At 38.5% G+C, this 20,325-nt stretch overlaps 1 protein-coding gene across 2 annotated transcripts in view; it reads left to right on the top strand.

Moving 5' to 3' along the window:
• Positions 1–17,993, top strand: part of TRMT2B (tRNA methyltransferase 2 homolog B) — an 87,956-nt gene extending 69,963 nt beyond the window's left edge. Inside the window, exons 13-14 of one of the 2 annotated variants that reach the window (XM_061177814.1) lie at positions 15,064–15,169; positions 17,518–17,993. In XM_061177814.1, coding sequence (XP_061033797.1) covers positions 15,064–15,163 — 100 coding nt within the window. In that variant the 3' untranslated portion in view covers positions 15,164–15,169; positions 17,518–17,993. The remainder of the gene's footprint in view (positions 1–15,063; positions 15,170–17,517) is intronic. The other variant, XM_061177815.1, reaches the window with a different exon arrangement.
• Positions 17,994–20,325: the final 2,332 nt, after the last annotated feature.

The following is a 20,325-nucleotide window of genomic DNA, read 5'->3' as shown; positions in this document are numbered from 1 at the left end:
TTGAGGGTCTCCTCTGGATCCCTGTATGGGCCCGCAAAATGTTGACCTTCAACAAACAGACTGCCAGTTACTTCTGAGGTAAAAGTGGACTTACTCAGAATCAGCAGAGAATTGTTAATTCCCGGTCTGCAATGGTGGCGAGCCACGGGCAACTCCCTCCGCCTCAACGTGAGGAGAGCTCTTAGCGAGAGTTCAAAGAGGAAGCCGGGAAGGCTAGTAAGCAGAGAGCCCATTGGAGGAATTGAGAGTTCGAAGTATAGTGGCTTTTCATTGGCTGAGTTGTGGCAGTCTCTCATTGGCTGAGCTCTTGCCAGGGAAAAAGAGGAGGTTTTTCTTTTTTTTGTTGGGGGCTGCTGTTGTCGTAGGTTGTGCGAGCTCCCGCCTTCTGGCTCCTTGACTCTATTTTGTTTGAGATTTCTGTTTGTTAATTTTTATAATACCTCACACTAGTATTTGTTAAAATTAAAGAACCAGTATTGATACATTATTATTAACTAAAGTACATACCTCATTCACATTTCCTTAGTGCAGTCTCTTTTGCCTTTAGTGTTACAGACTCCACTTATTTCCGAAGTCAGTTGGGTCACCACACTTACCCTGCCTCCTTCAATGAAGTTGTTTCATACATTTGTAATACACATACTGTAATAAGTTAATTTTGTGTGTCAACTTGACTGGGCCATGGGGTGCCCAGATATTTGGCCAAACATTATTCTGGGTGTTTCTGTGAGGGTGTTTATGGGTGAGATTAACATTTAAATAGACTGAGTAAAGCAAATTGCTCTCCCTAATTTGACCTCATTCAATCAGTTGGAGGCAGGACTAAGAACAAAACGGCTGGGGCTTCCCTGGTGGCGCAGTGGTTGAGAATCTGCCTGCCAATGCAGGCGACACGGGTTCAAGCCCTGATCTGGGAAGATCCCACATGCCGCGGAGCAACTAGGCCCGTGAGCCACGATTACTGAGCCTGCGCGGCTGGAGCCTGTGCTCCGCAACAAGAGAGGCCGCGATAGTGAGAGGCCCGTGACCCACGATTACTGAGCCTGCGCATCTGGAGCTTGTGCTCCGCAACAGGAGAGGCCGCGATAGTGAGAGGCCCGTGCACCGCGATGAAGAGTGGCCCCCACTTGCCGCAACTAGAGAAAGCCCTCGCACAGAAACGAAGACCCAACACAGCCATTAATTAATTAATTAATTTTTTTAAAAAACTTTGTTCTTAAAAAAAAAAAAAGAACAAAAAGGCTGACCCTCCCCCAAGTAAGAGAGGAAGGAGTCAGACAGAAGTCTGACTGCCTTTGAGTTGGGACATTGACTTCTTTCCTGCCTTCAGACTCAAACTGAAACAACGGCTCTTCCTGGGTCTTGAGTCCCCTGGCCTTTGGACTGGAACTACAACCATCCACTCTTCTGGTTTTCAGGCCTTAGGACTCGTACTGGAACTAAACAATCGGCTCTCCTGAATCTCTAGCTTGCCAGTTCACTCTGCAGGTCTTGGGACTTGCCAGACTATATAAATGCATGAGCCAGTACCTTATAATAAATCTACACACACACACACCTCCTGTTGCTGGGATGGATGTGAACAGCTACATGTTCTTGCATCAGGACCTCCTTCTATCCTACCCCTTCTCTCCTGCCTCCAGTTCTCTGCCTCAAATACTCTCCTCCCACCCTTCACTTTCATGGTTCGTTCTCATCTCTCAATTCTCTCATCTTCCTGTCACCTCCTCAAAAGAAGCCTTCCCTGACCCAGGTTATTTCCATTTCCCCTTTCATCCCTGTTATTTTTATTTTAAACAACTTTTTAGTTAAAATAAAGATACAGAAAACTACACAAAACAAAACTTAGCTTAAAGTTACTATAAAGTGAACACCCTAGTAACCATCATCTTATTTAATCTACATGTTTATCCTCTATTCCTTTCTCTTTTCTTTTCAACATTATCATACCTTAAAGTAGACTTTAAAAACCCACATCTATACAGTTTTAAGACACATAGATTCATGTATCCACCACCACAATCTATATACAGAACAGTTCCATGACCCCAAAAAGCTCTCTGTTGCTGTCCCTTTATAGTTTCACCTCTTCCCCAACCTCCCCCACCCCACTAACCTCTGGCAACTAATAATCTGTTCTCTATTATCATAGTTTTGTCATTTCGAGAATGTTATATATATGGAATCATACATTTATGATTAAAACTGGCTTTTTTACATCAGCCTCATGCCATTGAAATTCATCCAAATAGTTGTGTCTATAAATAGTCGGTTTCTCTTTATTGCTAAATAGTATTCCATTGTGTGGATGTACCACAGTGTATTTATTCTATCTTCTGAGGAACATTTGGATTATTTCCAATTTTTGGCAGTTGTGAATGGAGCTAGAATAAACATTCATGTTCAGGATTTTTTTTTAACAAGATGAATGTTTATATTTTTTTAATTGAGGTATAGTTGATTTATAATATATTAATTTCAGGTGTACAAGATAATGATTCAGAATTTTTCTAGATTATACTCCATTTATAGTTATTATAAAATATTGACTATTTTCCCTGTGCTGTACAATATATCCTTGTAGCTTATTTATTTTATACATAGTAGTTTGTACCTCTTAATCCCCTACCCATATCTTGCCCTTCCCCCTTCCCTGTCCCCACTGGTAACCACTAGTTTGTTCTCTATATCTGTGAGCCTGTTTCTTTTTTGTTATATTCACTAGTTTTATTTTTTAGATTCCACATATAAGTGATAATACAGTATTTGTCTTTCTCTGTCTGATTTATTTCACTAAGCATAATGCCCTCCAGGTCCATCCATGTTGTTGCAAATGGCAAATTTTCATTTTTTTATGGCTGAGTAATATCCCAGTGTGTGTGTGTGTGTGTGTGTGTGTGTGTGTAACTTCTTTATCCATTTGTCTGTTGATGGTATATTCAGGATTTTTACTTTTTATTTTGAAATAACTACAGATTCACAGTACAAGGAGGTCCTATGTACATTTCACCTGGCTTCCCCTATTATTAACGATAATAGCTTGTATAACTATAGTACAATATTAGAACTATGAAACTGACACTGATAAAAATGTACAAACCTTACTCAGATTTCACCAGTTTTACATGCACTCATTTATGTGTGTGTATAGTTCTATGCATTTTAAAAAATAACAGCTTTATTGAGACATAATTCAGAAACCATACAATTCTTCCATTTAAAATGTGCAATTCAGTGGTTTTTAGTATATTCAAAGAGTTGTGCATCTATCACTGCAATCAATATTAGAACATTTTTGCTGTATTCTGTAAGTTTTCGTATGTTGTATTTCCATTTTTATTTGTCTCAAGATATTTTTTGATTTCTCTTTTGATTTCTTCTTTGACTCATTGGTTGTTCAGTAGCATTTTGCTTAACCTCCACCTATTTGTGAATTTTCTGGTTTTCTTCTTGTAATTGATTTCTAATTTCATACCATTGTGTTTAGAAAAGATGTTTGATATGATTTCAGTCTTCTTAAATTTATTAAGACTTATGGCCTAACATATGATCTGTCCTGGAGAATGTTCCATGTGTGCTTGAGGAGAATGTTTATTCTGTTGCTTTTGGATGGAATGTACTATACATGTCTGTTAAACCCATCTGGTCTAATGTGTTGTTTAAGGCCAATGTTTTCTTATTGATTTTCTGTCTGGATAATCTAACCATTGGTGAAACTGCATTATTAAAGTCCCCTACAATTGTTGTATTATTGTCTGTTTCTCACTTTAGGTCTGTTAATATTTGCTTATCTGCTTAGATGCTCTTATGTTGGGTGCATAAATAGTTACAAATGTTATATCCTCTTGTTGGATTGACCCTTTTATCATTATGTAATGACTTTCGTTGTCTCTTATTACAGTCTTTATCTTAAAGTCTATATTGTCTGATGTAAGTATAGCTGTTCCAGCTTTCTTTTGGTTTTCATTTGCATGGAATATATTTTTCCATCCCTTCATCTTCAGTATGTTGTAGGCAGCATATATATGGGTCTTGGCTTTTTTTTTTTAATACATTCAGCTACTTTATGTCTTTTGATTGGAGACTTTAGTGCACTTACATTTAAAGTAATTTTTGATAGGTGTGTACTTATTGCAATTTTGTTCGTTGTTTTTTGGCTGATTTGTAGTTCCTCTGTTTCTTCTTCTCTTGCTCTCTTCCTTTGTGATTTGATGATTTTCTGTAGTCCTTTATCTTTTGTGTATAAGGTTCTGCTTTGTGGTTACCATGAGGCTTACATATAACAACTTATGACAGTCTATTTAATGTGACAACAATTTAAGTGTGAATGCATTCCAGATCTCTGTATTTTTACTCCCCTCCTCATGATTTATGTTTTTGATGTCACAATTTACAACTTTTTATCTTGTGTATCTATTAACAAATTATTGTGGTTATAGTTATTTTTACTACTTTTGTTTTTAACCTTCATACTGGCTTTATAAGTGATTAATCCAGCACCTTTACAGCATTAGATTTTCTGAATTTTACTATATATTTACCTTTACTAGTGAGATTTTACTTTCATATATTTTCCTGTTACTAATTAGCACCCTTTTGTTTTGGCTTAAAGAAGTCCCTTTAACATTTCTTATAAGGCTGATCTAGTGCTGATGAGCTCCTTTATCTTTTGCTTGTGTGGAAAGTTTTACATCTCTCCTTCAATTCTGAATGATAACTTTGCTGTGTAGGGTATTCCTTGTTGGAAGTAACTCACCTTTTCTTCCCACCCCCAGCCTTAGGCAACCAGTAATTTATTTTCTGTCTCTATTGATTGCCTATTCTGTACATTTCATGTAAATGGAATGATACAATATGTAATCCTTTGTAACAGGTTTCTTTCACTTAGCATAATAGTTTAAAGATTCATCCATGTTGTAGCATGTATCAGTACTTTATTTCTTTTTATTGCTAAATAATATTCGATTGTATTGGATATACCACATTTTGTTTATCCAGTCATCAGTTGATGCACATTTTGGGTTTTTATTTTTTGGCTCTTAGGAATAATGCTGTGATGGCATTGTGTACAAAATTTTGTATGGGCATATCTTTTCATTTCTCTTGATGATATGTCTAGGAGTGGAATTGCTAAGTCATATGGGAACAACTTTTTGAGGAAGTGCCAGACTGTTTTTCAAAGGAGCTGCACCATTTTACAATTCCAGCATCAGTGTGAAGGTTCCAATTTTGCCACATCTTTGACAATACTTTTTATTATCTGTCCTTCTGATTATAACCATCCTGGTGTGTGTCATGGTATCTCATTGTGGTTTTGATTTACATTTTTCTGATGTCTCATGATGTTGGGCATCTTTTCATGTGCTTATTGGCCATTTGTATATCTTCTTTGGAGAAATATCTATTCAATCTTTTGTCCATTTAAAAAGTTTGGTTGTTTGTCTTTTTATTGTTGAGTGGTAAGAGTTATTTATATAGTCTGGATTCAAGAACTTTATCAGATATATGATTTTCAAAATTTTCTCCCATCATGTGGGTCGTGTTTTTACTTTCTTGACAGTCCTTTGCGGCAAAATTTTTAAAATTTGATGAAGTCCAATTTATCTGTTATTCCTTTTATTATTTGTGCTTTTGGTATCATATCTAAGAAACCACTGCCTAATCCAAGTTCATGGAGATTTATGGCTGTTTTCTTCTAAGAGTTGTATAATTTTACGCTTTACACTAATGTTTTTCATCCATTTAAAGTTAATTTTTATAAATGGTATGAAGAAGTGGTCCAACTTCATTCTTTTGCAGGTGGATATCCAGTTGTCCTGAAATTCTGGGCAATTTTAACACATGAATAGATTTTTATAACCACCACCATAATAAAAATACAGAACTGTTCCTTGACCACAAAGATCCTTCTTGCTACCCCTTTATAGTCACAATCATCTTTCTTTCCATGCCTCTGAGTCTTGGAAACCACTTACCTGTTCTTCATCTCTATAATTTCATTATTGAGAATGTTATATAAATGGAATCATACAGTATGTAACCTTTTGAGATTAGATTTTTCACTCAACATAATTCCCTTTGGATCCATCCAGTTTGTTGTGTGTAGTATCAGTAGTGTGTGTGTGTGTGTGTGTATACGTGTGTGTGTGTGAATTTCTATGAAGACAATCATGTCATCCATAAATGGGTGGTTTTATTTCTTCCTTTCTAATCTTTTTTCCTTTAATTTCATTTTTCTTACCTTATAGTGCTGATTACAATATCTAGTACTACGTTGAATAGCAGTGGTGAGAACAGACATTCTTGCCTTGTTTCCGAAAGCATTCAGTCTTTCAGCCTTAAGGAAAATGCTAGCTCTGGTTTTTTGTGGTTGTTCCTTACTAGGTTAATGAAGTTATCTTGTATTCCTTATTTGCTGAGAGCTATTATCATGAATGGGTGTTGAATTTAGTCAAACACTTTTTCTACATCATTTGACATGACCAATATGGTTTTCCTTTTTTAGCCTGTTGATAGTTGGATTACACTGATTTTCAAATATTGAGCCAGCCTTGTATCCCTGGAATAAACCTCACGTAGTTGTGGTACATAATTATTTTTATATGTTGCTGAATTCTATTTGTTCATATTTTGTTGAGGATTTTTGAATCTTTGTTCATGAGTGATAATGGACTGTGGTTTTCTTTTTTTCTACTGGCATTATCTGATTTTTATCTCAAGATAATATTGGCCTCATAAGTGACTTGGAATTCCCTCCTCTTTTCTGAAAGAGATTGTGTAGAATTAATGTTAATTCTTTAAGTGGTTTGATAGGATTCTCTAGTAAAATCATTTGGGCTTGGAGATCTCTCTTTCAGCAGCTTTTGAACTATGAGTTCAATTTTCTTAATAGTTATGGAACTATTCAAATTATTTATTTCATATTGGGTGAGTTGTGGTAATTTATGCTTTTGAAGGAATTGATCCATTTCATCTAAACTGTCAGATCTATTTGTGTAAAGTTGTTCATAGTATTCCCTTATCCTGTTGATGTATACAAGTTCTGTGGCAATATTTCATCTTTTATTCCTGATATTGGTAAATTGCATCTTATTTTTTTGGTCAGTCTTTCTAGAAGTTTATTAGTTTTGTTGATTTTTTTCAAAGAACCAGCTGTTTGTTTCATTCATTTTCTGTATGGTTTTTCTGTTTTCAATTTTATTGATTGCTGTTCTTATCATTATGATTTCCTTCCTTCTTTGCTTTGAGTTTATTTTACTGTTGTTTTTATAGTTTCTTAAAGTAGAATGGGAGCTTAGATTTTTTTTTGAGAGTTTTCCTCTTTTCTAATGTAGGGATTTAGTGCTATAAATTTCCTTCTTGGCACTGCTTTTGGCTGCATCCTGCAAATTTTGATACTATATTGTATTTTCATTTTTACTCAGTTCAGTGTATTTTTAAAATTTCCCTTGAGATTTCTTCTTTGATCCATGATATGTTTATATGTGAGTTGCTTAATTTCCAAATGTTTGGAGATTTTCCTGTTGTTTTTCTGTTATTGATTCCTAGTTTGGTTTCACAGTGGTCAGAGAACACTTTTTTAAAGTTTTGGTTTTTTTAAATTTGTTCAAATTTATTTTATGGTCTAGGAGATGGTCTGTCTTGGTGAATGTTACATGGGCTCTTGAGAAGAATGTGTTCTTCTGTTGGGTTGAATGTTTTGCAAATGTCGGCTGATGGTGTTGTTTAGTTCTTCTATATCCTTGCTGATTTTCTAATAGTTCTATCAGTTGTTGAGAGAGGGATATTGAACTTTCTAAGTGTATTTGTCTTTTCATTTCTATTAGTTTTTGCCTTATGTATTTTGCATCTCTGTTGTTTGGTGCATCCACACTTAGATCTGCTACGTCTTCTTGTGGAATTTACCCTTTTATCATTATGTAATATCCTTCTCTGTCTCTTGTAATTTTCTTTGTTCCAAAGTCTATTTTATCTTTTGACACTATGCATGGTATATCTTTTTACATCCTTTTCTTTTCAACCTACCTATGTCATTATGTTTGAATTGGATTTCTTGTAGACAGCATGTTTGGGTCATGTTTTTTTAAGCCACTCTACCAAACTCGTTTTTTAATTGGTTTATTTAGGCCATTTACATTTAATGTAATTGTTGATATGTTAAGGCTTATGTTTGCTGCTTTATTTTTGTTTCTTGTTTGTTCCCTCTGTTTTTTGTTCCTCTTCTCAATTTTTTCTGCCTTGCTGTGTGTTACTTGAACTTTTTTTTAATTTTTAATTTTTCTAGAAAGATATTTATTTATGTATGTATGTATGTGTGTATTTATTTATTTATTTTTGGCTGCGTTGGGTCTTCATTGCTGCAAGCAGGCTTTCTCTAGTTGCGTCGAGCGGGGGCTACTCTTCATTGCGGTGTGCGGGCTTCTCATTGCGGTGGCTTCTCTTGTTGCAGAGCATGGGCTCTAGGCACGCGGGCTTCAGTAGTTGTGGCGCACGGGCTCTAGAGTGCAAGCTCGGTAGTTGTGGCGCACGGGCTTAGTTGCTCCGCAGCATGTGGGATCTTCCCAGACCAGGGCTCGAACCCGTGTCCCCTGCATTGGCAGACGGTTTCTTAACCACTGTGCCACCAGGGAAGTCCCTTGAACCTTTTTAAAGAATTCCATTTTGGTTTATCTCTACACGTTTTGAACATATTTTTAAATAGATTTTTTAGTGGTTACTCTAATTATTACATTATACATAAGTAACTTATCACAGTCTACTAATATCCACATTTTCATCTTTGGGAAGCTTTCAGCCAGTTATTTCTTCAAATACTTTTTCAGCCCTATAGTCTTTTTTCTCTTTTTCTGAGACTCCAATGATATAAATTCTGTCCTTTTTTCATTTTCCCACAGCCCCCCTGAGGCTCTTTACTTCCTGAAGGGTGTGGAAGTTCAGCTCCCTGCTAGATCCCCTCAACACCAGATGGAAAAATGGGGAATGGAGGGTTGACTCTCACTACCTCACTGCTGCCAGGTGGGGATGGCCCCACTAACATTACTCCAGTGGGCAAATGGAGTGCCAGCTAGCACCACCTTGCATTGCCTTGTTCCACTTCTTTGCTACCAGGGAGGTGGGGTGGAAGTTCTGTTCTCTGTTTGGTCCCACTGATATCACACTTGTGGGGGAAACAGAGGGCCAACTCTCCCTGTCTAACTGCTGCCATGAGGGGCCAGACATGGGTGGCTCTATTTGGCACCACTGACACCACAGGGAATGGGGCAGTTTTTCCTTTGATGTTTGGTTAGAGTAGGTTGGGTATTATCAAAAATATTTTCTGTTCTGCTAGGCAGCCATTTCCCTGATTATTTAACTAAAGGGAACGATCTTCTCTTGGGGCTTTTCTTGGTCTGGGCCTTTTGGCAATTTCAGGTTGTAGTCTTCTCTGGTGCCTTATCTGCAATATATGGGAAGCAAAAAGAAATCCCAGGCAACTCACCACTGTAGTGTTCCTCACATCCTAAAGTCTCCAGGCAGTCCACTTTCTTCTTTCCACTTTTCAGAGTCTTCCTACACTTGATTGTTATTTTGTCCAGGTTTTTTTTGTTGTTGTAAGAAGGAAGACTAGAGAGAAATGGGCCATTAATTTTGAAAAAATATTTAATTATTTCTTTCTTTGGGTATATTTTATTGTTATTTATGTGTATTCTTGAGTTGACTTTAATTCACTTTTTGTCAGTGAAAATCATGTATTATCAGTTGAAATATATTTGAATAAATAAATGAATTTAATGCTACAACCTTCTTATGAGTACCACTTTAGCTGCATATCATGGGTTTTGATTTCCTTGCTGATCATTTCTAAAAAGTTTGTAATTTCTGTTTTGATTCTCTATTTAACCCAAGGGTTACTTAGAAGAGTGTTTTAAAAATGCCAAGTGGATAGATGAGAACAGAGCTGTCCTTTGTGCCTGCATATTTCTATGTAAGGCCAGGCAGTTCTTCAGAGAGCCTTTTTCTGAGAAGCTCTCATAGAAAAATGAGATTAAAAATTTGAATCCTGCTATTCTTTCCCTATTCTTCATTCTTTAGGTGTTTATCATGTACATATATTCAGTAAGTCTCAAGATGCTTGGTCTTGACAAGGAGAAAAAAATAAAGTTAAGACATAGTTCCTGCCTTCAAGAAGTATACTATTTAGTTGGGGCAATGGTATATATACCCCAAACTAGTTAAATAACAATACCTGACACTAGTGACTAAATTACTGGCAATGAGGGTCCAGAGAAAAGGGAAATCACTGTAGGCTAAAATAGCTGGGGGAAGACCTTTTGAAGGAAGGAGAAGTGTTTGAGTTAGAACTTAAAGGTAGGTAGGTAAGATTTAAATATACAAGGAGGAAAGGGAAGAATGTTTCAGGCTGAGAGACTAACATATCAAAGGCCACCTTTGATGGAAATGGGAAAGTTGAGTTATGGTGATAGAGGAAGATGATTTCAGTTGTAGCTGTGTTGAGTTTTGGATGATTATAGGACATCTGATGGGGAGATACCCTGGAAGTTATTGATCCTCATTTGGTGATAAACTAGTTGAGTTTAGCTTTGTCTAAAATAGTAGTCTGTTCTATTTTGGCTTGGTCAGAATAGTGTTCTGTTTTGGATAGAATTTTGGTTGAGTATATGTGTCATGGATGATGTACCAGATGTCTTTTGCTTACCCTTCCTGATCCACCCTCTGCCCTTTTATACCCTGCTCTGTGCCCCAGGAGGCTAACCTATATGGATTACATCAGTGAGTTCCCTTTCCTTCTTGGCCTCTGGTAGGGTTTGGGCAGTGGAGATCCCTGGCAGGACATCAAAGGGAGAAAAGAAACTGAGGTCAGGTTGTTTATTCCTGGCTTACTTCTTATAGGATTGCCTCTGGTTGGCTGCTATCCCTTAACTAAAGGTCATAGCACCTTTCAAGGGGACCCTCTCTACACCACATTCTCCTTTTTCTGGTATCTGTTCCCTCCCCTCATACTTTTGGGTGTAGGGGTGGTGACAGCACCAAGTTACTGCACTATCTATCCCTCTTTGTTTTCCTATATCTGCTCACACTTTTGTGGATAGTCCTTTTCGTAAACTTTCCACTAGTTATGCTAATGCAAGTGCACCATCTGTTCCCTGCTGGGACCCTGACTGAAACAGATGAAGTCTCAATTTTCAAAGACTTAGAATACAATAAAGTAAGCCTAACATAAAATATGACTAAATATGATTCAACATAAAATATGACTAAATATGATTCAATCTGTCTCTCTCTGATTAATCTAGGCTCTTGCAGTGCTTCCAGATAATCATTCTGAAGCACAGTCTTCAGAGTATCATAATGTGTAGGAGTGCCAGTTCGTGGAATATTAACAATAGCTGGCATTTATCAATTACTTACTCTTTCCATGCACTGGGCTATACATGTTTTATATGCATTATTTTACTTAACCTTCACAGCAAACCTATGAAGTAGGTAATTTTTATCTTTTTATAGGCGAGGAAACTAAGGCTCAGAGAGATTAAATAGCTTACCAGAGATTTCACAGCTAAGAAAGCAGAGCTGGGATTTAAACTCAGGTCTGTCTGACTCCATAGCTCATGTTATAAGCACAAAGTGTGGTCCTGGATCAGCAGCATCCAGGAGCTTGTTAGAAGCACAGAATCTCAGGTGTCACCTCATATTTCCTGAATCAGAATCTGCATTGTAACAGATCTCCAGGGGATTCACACATACACGAAGGTTTGAGATGCAGTGATCTAAACCATGTTACTTTACAGTCTATTACCGAATACCATAGAAAGTTCTGTTTGATTGGTACTAGGTAAAAAGAACATTTTTTTTTAAAAAAAAGGTAACTATGTGAGGTGATAGATATGTTAATTAGCTTGATTGTAGTAATCATTTCACAATGTATAAATGTATCAAAACATCATGTTGTACACCTTAAATATTTACAATTTTATTTTGTCAATCATACTTCAGTAAAGCTGGAAGGGAAGAATATTTACCATTCTGTGCTCTTTAACATTGGTATCATGTGACCTTGTAAGTGGAATCCACAAAGCCAGAGCTGTCATTTTTTGAGATGAGGGCATTGAGAGCCCGTTCGGAACTCGACTTGGTGAAAGGTGCCAGGAAGCAGCCAGAGCTGCTGCTGTTGTGGAAAAGAGAACTTGGCCTTTGGTCGCTGCCAGATTTTTATGATTTACTTCAAACATGCTTAACATACACTTTTACATGCACCTTTATAGCACCTTTAGCTGCTGAATTTAAGAGACTCCTAAATCTGTGTACACTTAGCTAGCCCTCAGAAAAACTGGTCTGCTTAGAAAGTGTGATTTAATGCCCTTAGGCTCCCCTTTCTACAGTGTTATCATCCCACCCCCATCCCTTAGTCACTACCTCCCCGCCATATCCTTCCTCTCACCTCTTTCTCATTCTTGTCCATATCTCCTTTAAGAAAGCATATCAGATGATAAACCTATGAAATGTGCTCCATCTCACTAGTCATCATAGGAATTAAACTTAAACCACAATGAGATCCCACTACACATCCATCAGAGTGGTTAAAATGAAAAAAGACCTACAATACCATGTACTGATGAAAATGTAGGTCAGTTGGAACTTTCTTCCACTATTGGTGGTAGTGTAAATTGGTACAACTACTTTGGAAAAGTATTTGCCAGTGTCTACTAAAGCTGAACTTATGCATACCCTATGACCAAGTAATTCCACTCATGGATTTTTTTAAATTGTACATTTTATTTATTTATTTATTGCTTGATTGATTGATTGATGATTGACTGAAGTATAGTTGATTTACAATGTCGTGTTAGTTTCAGGTGTACAGCACTCATGGATTTTTAATCAAGAGAAACTCTCCCACATGTGAATAAGGATACATATGCATGTACAGATGTCCACTGAAGGATTTAGTTTGTGATAGTCATTTAGGTTGTTTTCCATTTTTTTACTATCAACAGAATGAATACATAAATTATAGTATGGTGAATTCGTCTGATGATATTCCATAAAGCAGTTGAAATGAGTTATAACTACATGTAGCAACATAGAACTAGAGCAAAATGTAACAAAACCATACTGTTGAGAAAAAAACTTGCATAAAATTCTGTATAATTACGCTTATGTAAAATATAAGAACACAAAACAATACCCTATAATATTTATGGTACATGAATGGATAGTAAAAGGAAAAAAGTTCTCACTAAATATTTGTACACACACACACACACACACACACACACACACACACACACACACACACACACATGCATAGCCAGTTAGTGGCAGAGCTAGGAAGAGAAGCCACTATTCCTTATTTTTCTTTTTTTTATTAAGACTTTATTGCTTTAATTAATTTTATTGACGTATAGTTGATTTACAATGTTGTGTTAATTTCTGCTGTACAGCAAAGTGACTCAGTTATACATATATACATTCTTTTTTTAAAAAAATTAATTAATTATTTACTTATTTATTCATGGCTGTGTTGGGTCTTCGTTTCTGTGCGAGGGCTTTCTCTACTTGCGGCAAGTGGGGGCCACTCTTCATCGCGGTGCGTGGGCCTCTCACTATCGCGGCCTCTCTTGTTGCGGAGCACAGGCTCCATACGCGCAGGCTCAGTAATTGTGGCTCACGGGCCTAGTTGCTCCGGGGCATGTGGGATCTTCCCAGACCAGGGCTCGAACCCATGTCCCCTGCATTGGCAGGCAGATTCTCAACCACTGCGCCACCAGGGAAGCCCAATATATACATTCTTTTTCATATTCTTTTCCATTATGGTTTATCAAGGATATTGAATACAGTTCCCTGTGCTATACAGTAGGACCTTGTTGTTTATCCATCCTCTGTATACTAGTTTGCATCTGCTAATCCCAAACTCCCAATCCATCCCTCCCCCCAGGCCTTGGCAACCACAGAGACTTTTTTAGAGCAGTTTAATGTTCACAGCAAAATTGAGGGGAAGGTACAGAGATTTTCCATACTCCTTATTCTTTTTTAACCTAAGTAATGGAGGCTTCAAACCCTAAAGGGTCTGCACAGTCATTAACGTAGCTCCCTGTCTCGAGTAACTATGCCTTATGTAGCTCAGAACACATTATGGGAGCCTGGTGAGTTCAGGGGATCAACAGGTTGTCTCTTTTACATGAAGTCAGGGCTCAGAGTTGCTATAAACTTTTTTTTCCTATATCCTCACCCTCGGTGTACTGGCCACGAATGCTTAAGTTTGACCTGCTTAAGGGTATCAGTAAACAGGGTAATGTGAAACACTAGTAAGCACGTGACTGTTCCAACCTAAAGCCAGACTCCTCCAGCATTTCTGTCATGTTTGACTAGCTCTAGTAGTAGCTGCTGGACACAAAGTCTAGCCCAGAGAACAGAAAAGCTATAAACAGTCTCCAGTGTAATTAAAATGGACTATTGGCAGAGTGCTTGAATCGAAATTCCAAGTCCTGAACAACACAAGTTTTAATGTTAAGGGCCTACAGGGTATTTAGGAAAAAACAGAATTCCTGAAAATGAAAGGCAATATATGGTCCCTGCTCTCCCTGACCTACTATGGTTACTTTTTCTCAAGTACTTATTAATTGGGTTTAAATTCCCCAGGCTGTTAAGACCTTGAAAATCTATCAGAGAGCTATATGAGATAGAATAAAAGAGAGTTTTAGAAGGGCAGGGAAGAAAAAGGGAGAAAAGAAAAGAAGAGATTCCCTTCGATGGGTTGTTTCCTTTCTTTGATGTTGTCATTGATGGTCTGCCTTGCCTATTTTAGGCATTTGATCTAGTAATGACCCTTGAGAAAAACCTTAAGAGAGGTTTAGGTTTCTAGTCCCAGCACCGCCACTTATTAGCTCTGTGACCTTGAGCAAATCAATTAACCTCTTTGAACTTTAGATGCCTCATCTATAAAATGGTGATAATAATAGTATTTACCTAATATGGTTGATGAGGTATGTAAAATGCTTAGCACAGTGCCTGGCACACAGTAAGAGCTCAGTATATTAATGGTGATCATTCTTGTTGTTACAGCGTCATGGAAGCAAAGGAGGAGAGCATTTTGAGTAGACAAGGGAAATCTGCTCTACATAATGCCACATACAGCCGAGGGGTCAAGGAGGATGAGAGCTGAGAAAAGGCAAGGGTTTTGAGACTTGATTAGAAACGCTGAGTGATATTTACATTCGAAACTTATCTTCTGAGCTCCTTATTTTTACTGGAAATAGGAATCAGAGTTTAAAAAGAAAATCCATCACTATTTTGTGGTCAGGATACATATGTACTTAACTTCACAGCAAGCAATGTTTATAGGGAGTGTATATAAGAAGGTAGCTGTGGCTGTGACAGCCATAGCAGACTCCTGCCGCGCTGTCCATTAGAACTTTCTGTGACGTGGAAATGTTCTCTCTCTGTGCGGACCAATACACATGTGGCTGTTAAGCACTTGAAATGTGGCTAGTGTGACTGAGGAATGGAAATTTTAATTTTATTTAATCGTAATTAGCTTAAATTTAAATAGCCACATGTGGGTAGTGGCAGCCATCAATCTAATTGGGGAAGCAAGGCATATACTCTTGAAACCAGTTAAATACCAAAAGGATTGAGGTCAGAAAGTAGAGACTTAATTGTTCAACCCTTCTGGTCTGGGGAGTTTAAGGATTTTAAGTCTTGTAGAGCAGGTGAAACTTGGGCTTCACCTTGAAGGATGTATAGTGTTTGGATAGGAGGAAAGAAGGCAGGAGGTCATTCCAGATGGGTAGGAGGGTGTGGGCAAAGGTTTAGAGTTAGAAACGCTTCCTATATGAGATGTTAGAGGACAATGGCCTTTCTAGAATGAGTATTCATATCAGGAGTTAGATGGGTTGGGGCCAGGTCATGGACAGCCTTGAATGCTAGAACAAAGCGTTTGGGCTTTGTCCACATAGGCCAGTGTTTTGCAAAGCTTGTTTAAAACACAGATTCCCAGGCCCCACCCTAACCTACCAAATCAACTTTTCTGGGTCACAGCTTAGGAAATCAGTATTATAAGTAAGCTCCACAGGTGTGTATGATGCACATTCAAGTTTGAGATCTATCAGATAGGCAGAAAGGAGCCCTTGGAAGCTTTTTGATCAAAGGAGTGACATGTTGATAGAGGAATCATAGGAAGCTTGATAAGGACAGAAGGTGTAGGATATAGAAACTAGCTAAGGAAACCATTTAGGTGACTGTTCAGATACGGACTTCACAAATCCTGATCTTTCTGGCTGGTGTCCTTGGAATTGTTCAGTCGATTCCTAATATTTCCCTGCAGGCCCTATTTGAATTTTCCACACAATTTGTTTGTTGTTTTAAATGACTAGGGCCCAGGCACCACAGCCTGACTGCCTAGGCTCAAATCCCAGCCGTACTATCTAAGCTGTTTTAGCTCAGACAAGCCACTTAACTTTTCTGCGCTTCAATGTCCTTATCTGTCAGCTGGAAATGATCATAGCCCCATCCCATAAGGGCACTGTGAGTATTAAATGATATCATAAACGACTTACAACAGTACCTGCCACATAATAAGCACTCAATTAATGCTGGTATTAATATTATTTAAACTAAAGAGCTCTTGGGACTTCCCTGGTGGTCCAGTGGTAAAGAATCCGCCTTCCAATGCAGGGGACGTGGGTTCGATCCCTGGTCGGGGAACTAAGATCCCACATGCCGCGGGGCAACTAAGCCCGTGTGCCACAACCACTGAGCTCGTATGCCTCAATGAGAGAGCCCGCGTGCCACAAATTACAGAGCCCACGCACTCTGGAGCCCGTGCACCACAACTAGAGAGAGAAAACCCGCACACCACAACTAGAGAGAAGCCCGCGCACCGCAACAAAGGATCCCACGCACCGCAACAAAAGATCCCACATGCCGCAATTAAGACCCGACGCAGCCAAAAAAAAAGAAAGAAAGAAAATTAATAATAATAAAAGAAAACTAAAGAGCTGTTTCATTTATTCCAAGTTATATAATAGTTAAAGCTAATCTTCACCAACAAAGTGTTAAATTTGCCCATCCAGAATATTAAACCCAAGCCCTAGACTTTTTGCTTAATGAGTTGTATTTCAAAGCATAATTCTTCACTAAACTTAACATATGATTATCCTTCATAAAATAAGTCTAAATAGAGGACAAATTGTTCTTCCCACTGAATGTTTTAATCTATGGTTAGTTCTTGGCTATGAATTATATATCTTTTAAAACTTTGTACTTTTTATATTGCTACTAGCTTTCAGTGAATGCTCTTTATGATATTCATTGCAGAAAAAAAGAATGAACTCTTTTTTGTTCTTGTAGGGGACTGATAATGGACTGATAATGCAAAGATATATATCTTGTCTGGTGTCAGTGAGCTCACGATGTACTGTGGGTGCAGTGACAGCTTTTTCAAGGAATGAGAAATTCTCTTTAGATGCCTACTTGGTAGTTTGTGAACTTTTGGCTTCTGCTTCACTTTTCTTCCAGGCCTCACCCGAATAGAAGCTTCTCCTAGTCTCTCCAGTTTCTGTTGACAGTCAGCTGCCTGAAGCAACTCTCAAGATGCACCTTCAGGTCTTGAAGGCAGAGAGAGAAGGAAACAGCTGAAGACCCATCATAGCTACCTACACACTTCTGAGACAGGCTGAGCCAAGAAATTGCCTTAGACTCTTCTTTCTGCTTTCAGAAACAAAGTCTCTCCCAACTTTGTTCACTTACGTTCTGCTAGATGGTTGAAAAAGATGGGTTTGTGACATGGCTGGTTAAGGTTCTTTTTTTATGTTTTGAACAGATGAATATCTATTTTCCCTACTACCATCTCCCTCATTGTCCATTTCCCTTCGCTGGAGTCAGTCACTGTTACCAGTTTCTTGTGTATCCTTCCTGAGATATTCTATGCATATTTGTATATGTATACCCCTAATTTTTATACAATTGTAGCATACCATAAATGCTATTCTGCACCCTACTTTTTTTCACTTTTTACATAGAAGGCTGTTTCATATCAGTACATAAAGAGCTTCTTTATGGCTACATGGCTGCACAGCGTTCCATAATTATTATAGATATACCAGAATTTATTTAAGCAGTTCTTTGTTGGTGGACGTTTAGGTAGTGTCCAACCTTTGGCTATTATAAACATGTTTATACATATTATATTTCACATGTGAGAGTATATCTCTAGGAGAAATTGATTAGGACACTTGGGTCATTGGCTTGTTCAGTTGCTTGGTGGCGATAAAACCACAGTACTACGTGTGGAGTCAAAGATTCTAGGAGGCCTAGCCATGCCTAACTACACAGATGTCATGGGATGTTAAGCTAGACAGAATCTTGGAGATCCCAGAGAGAACCAAGATCACACAAAGATTTAGAAGCAGATCCAGGATTAAAACCCACAGTGTTTTACTCCAGTCTATAATGTAGCTCTTTTTACTACACCACACTGCTGTGGGTCAGAGAGATTTGGCGTGGCCTGATTTCTGTCCTGCCAGGCAGGACTGTGCATTATCTGGCCCACTGTGATCTCACTACCCTGTCTCTACATGATTTCTCTTCCCGGGATCTGACTTTGCCAACCTAATTTATCCTACTTTTCCCTGCTGTTTTGACTTCTCCCACTAATAATAACTCCATCTTTTTTAAAAGTTAGAACTGAAGTCCTTGACAATTGGGGGACCCTTTAGTAGTAAAGCCAAGTAAGAGAGGCAGGAGTACTGGGAAGGATGTCTGGTAATGGCGTAAGATTTATGATCTTACACAAGCTTTCTACTCTTAGTTCATCCACTGAGTCATCGTATAGTCTAGGGGGAGTCCCTTTCTCCTCTTGGCACGGCTGGAATATCTCCTTTCCTTGGCCATAAGGTCGAACACCTTAAGGTCCAACAAGCATATAATGTGCCCAATAGGAAAGAATATGAAAGTGTGTGCGGATAGTTTAATTCTTACTGAATTGTGCTAGGGAGCAAACTATAGGTGATATTCTTCGTGGGCAGCCCAAGGAAATCAAGGACCCATGTGTGGACTGACCCTTAAGTCTATCTTCACTTTGGCTCAGGCCACAGAGGGGTCAACTGCTGCCAGTATTTATGAAATGCGCACTATGATGATGGATAAAATTGTTTTAGGAACAGATTATAGAGCTATCCCTGGGACAGTTTTTCTCAAGTTATGATCCTCTGAGCACTTGGATTACTCGAAGGATGGGGCCCTGGTATCTGCAAGTAGTCTTCTTTCCCAAATAATTCTTATGTGAATGTAACTATGAGAACTACTTCCTAAGGAATGGTAAATTGAGAAGATGGTTGTGAGCCTTTGAATTTGGGGTGGCCTGTAAAATTAGTGAGAAGAGCTGACCAGCAATTCCAGGTAGCATATGGATATTTCATTTGAGAGGATATAAAGACTGGGTTAGGTGCCTCCTATGTGCTTCCACAGATTCTGTGCTTCTATCATAACCCTTGTCACACTGTATTGTAGTTGAATGTTTTTGTCCCTTCCCCTATAATCCAGAGGGTTCTTAGTTGTGAGCAACAGAAATTGATTGGCTAATTTAAGCAGAAAATGCTTGTCTTAAAAGCATATTGAATAGCTCCCAGAATCACAAGTTGGACTGGAGAACCAGACTCAGGGCTACACAGCCAACATCACAGCTGTCACCATTACTACCACCGTGCTAGCACCATTAGTGGGTTGGCTTAGGTCCTCAGAGATGCAGAAACCAAGCTGGGATTAGACATGCAGGAGATTTATTGGGGAAAATGTCAGTGAGAGAACATAGGGAGGGAGCCAGAGGAAGCTGGGAGAGGTGTTAAACTGCAGTGTAAATCTGCCCTTTATGGATGAGAGAAGGAAAGAAGGTTAGGTAGGAAGTGTCGTAGACTGAAGTGCAGTGCTAATAAAGTTCGACCAGGCTGACGGGGAGTTCTGTTGCCAAAGTCACAGGCCACATAGTCCTGTGTCTCCCAGAAATGGGCCTGACTTAGTATCCCTGCTGTGCTCAGTCACTGGCTGGGAGCAGTGTGGCTTCAGAACAAAGCAGCAAATATTGGGGTGAATTTAAAGCACAGCAGCTGGGGCAAAGGTCAGTGACACTTCCCACATTGGAAGAACCAAGAGGCGCATTTTCATGACTGTCTGAATTGGAGAAGATTGTCCACTTCTTTGGGTCACTGGCTCCCAATTCAAGGGATGGATCCTTGGACTGAGGGAGCCTAAGTCACATGTCTGTGCCCCAGCTACAAGGGGGCCCTGCTTCTTAGCAAGAGTCCTGTGTCCTCTCCCCCAGATAAAGGG

Source organism: Eubalaena glacialis, chromosome X, assembly GCF_028564815.1.
Source record: "Eubalaena glacialis isolate mEubGla1 chromosome X, mEubGla1.1.hap2.+ XY, whole genome shotgun sequence".
In the NCBI taxonomy this organism is placed as follows: domain Eukaryota; kingdom Metazoa; phylum Chordata; class Mammalia; order Artiodactyla; family Balaenidae; genus Eubalaena; species Eubalaena glacialis.
The sequence above is the reverse complement of the archived record's forward strand: the minus strand, read 5'-3'. Positions and strand labels throughout refer to the sequence as shown.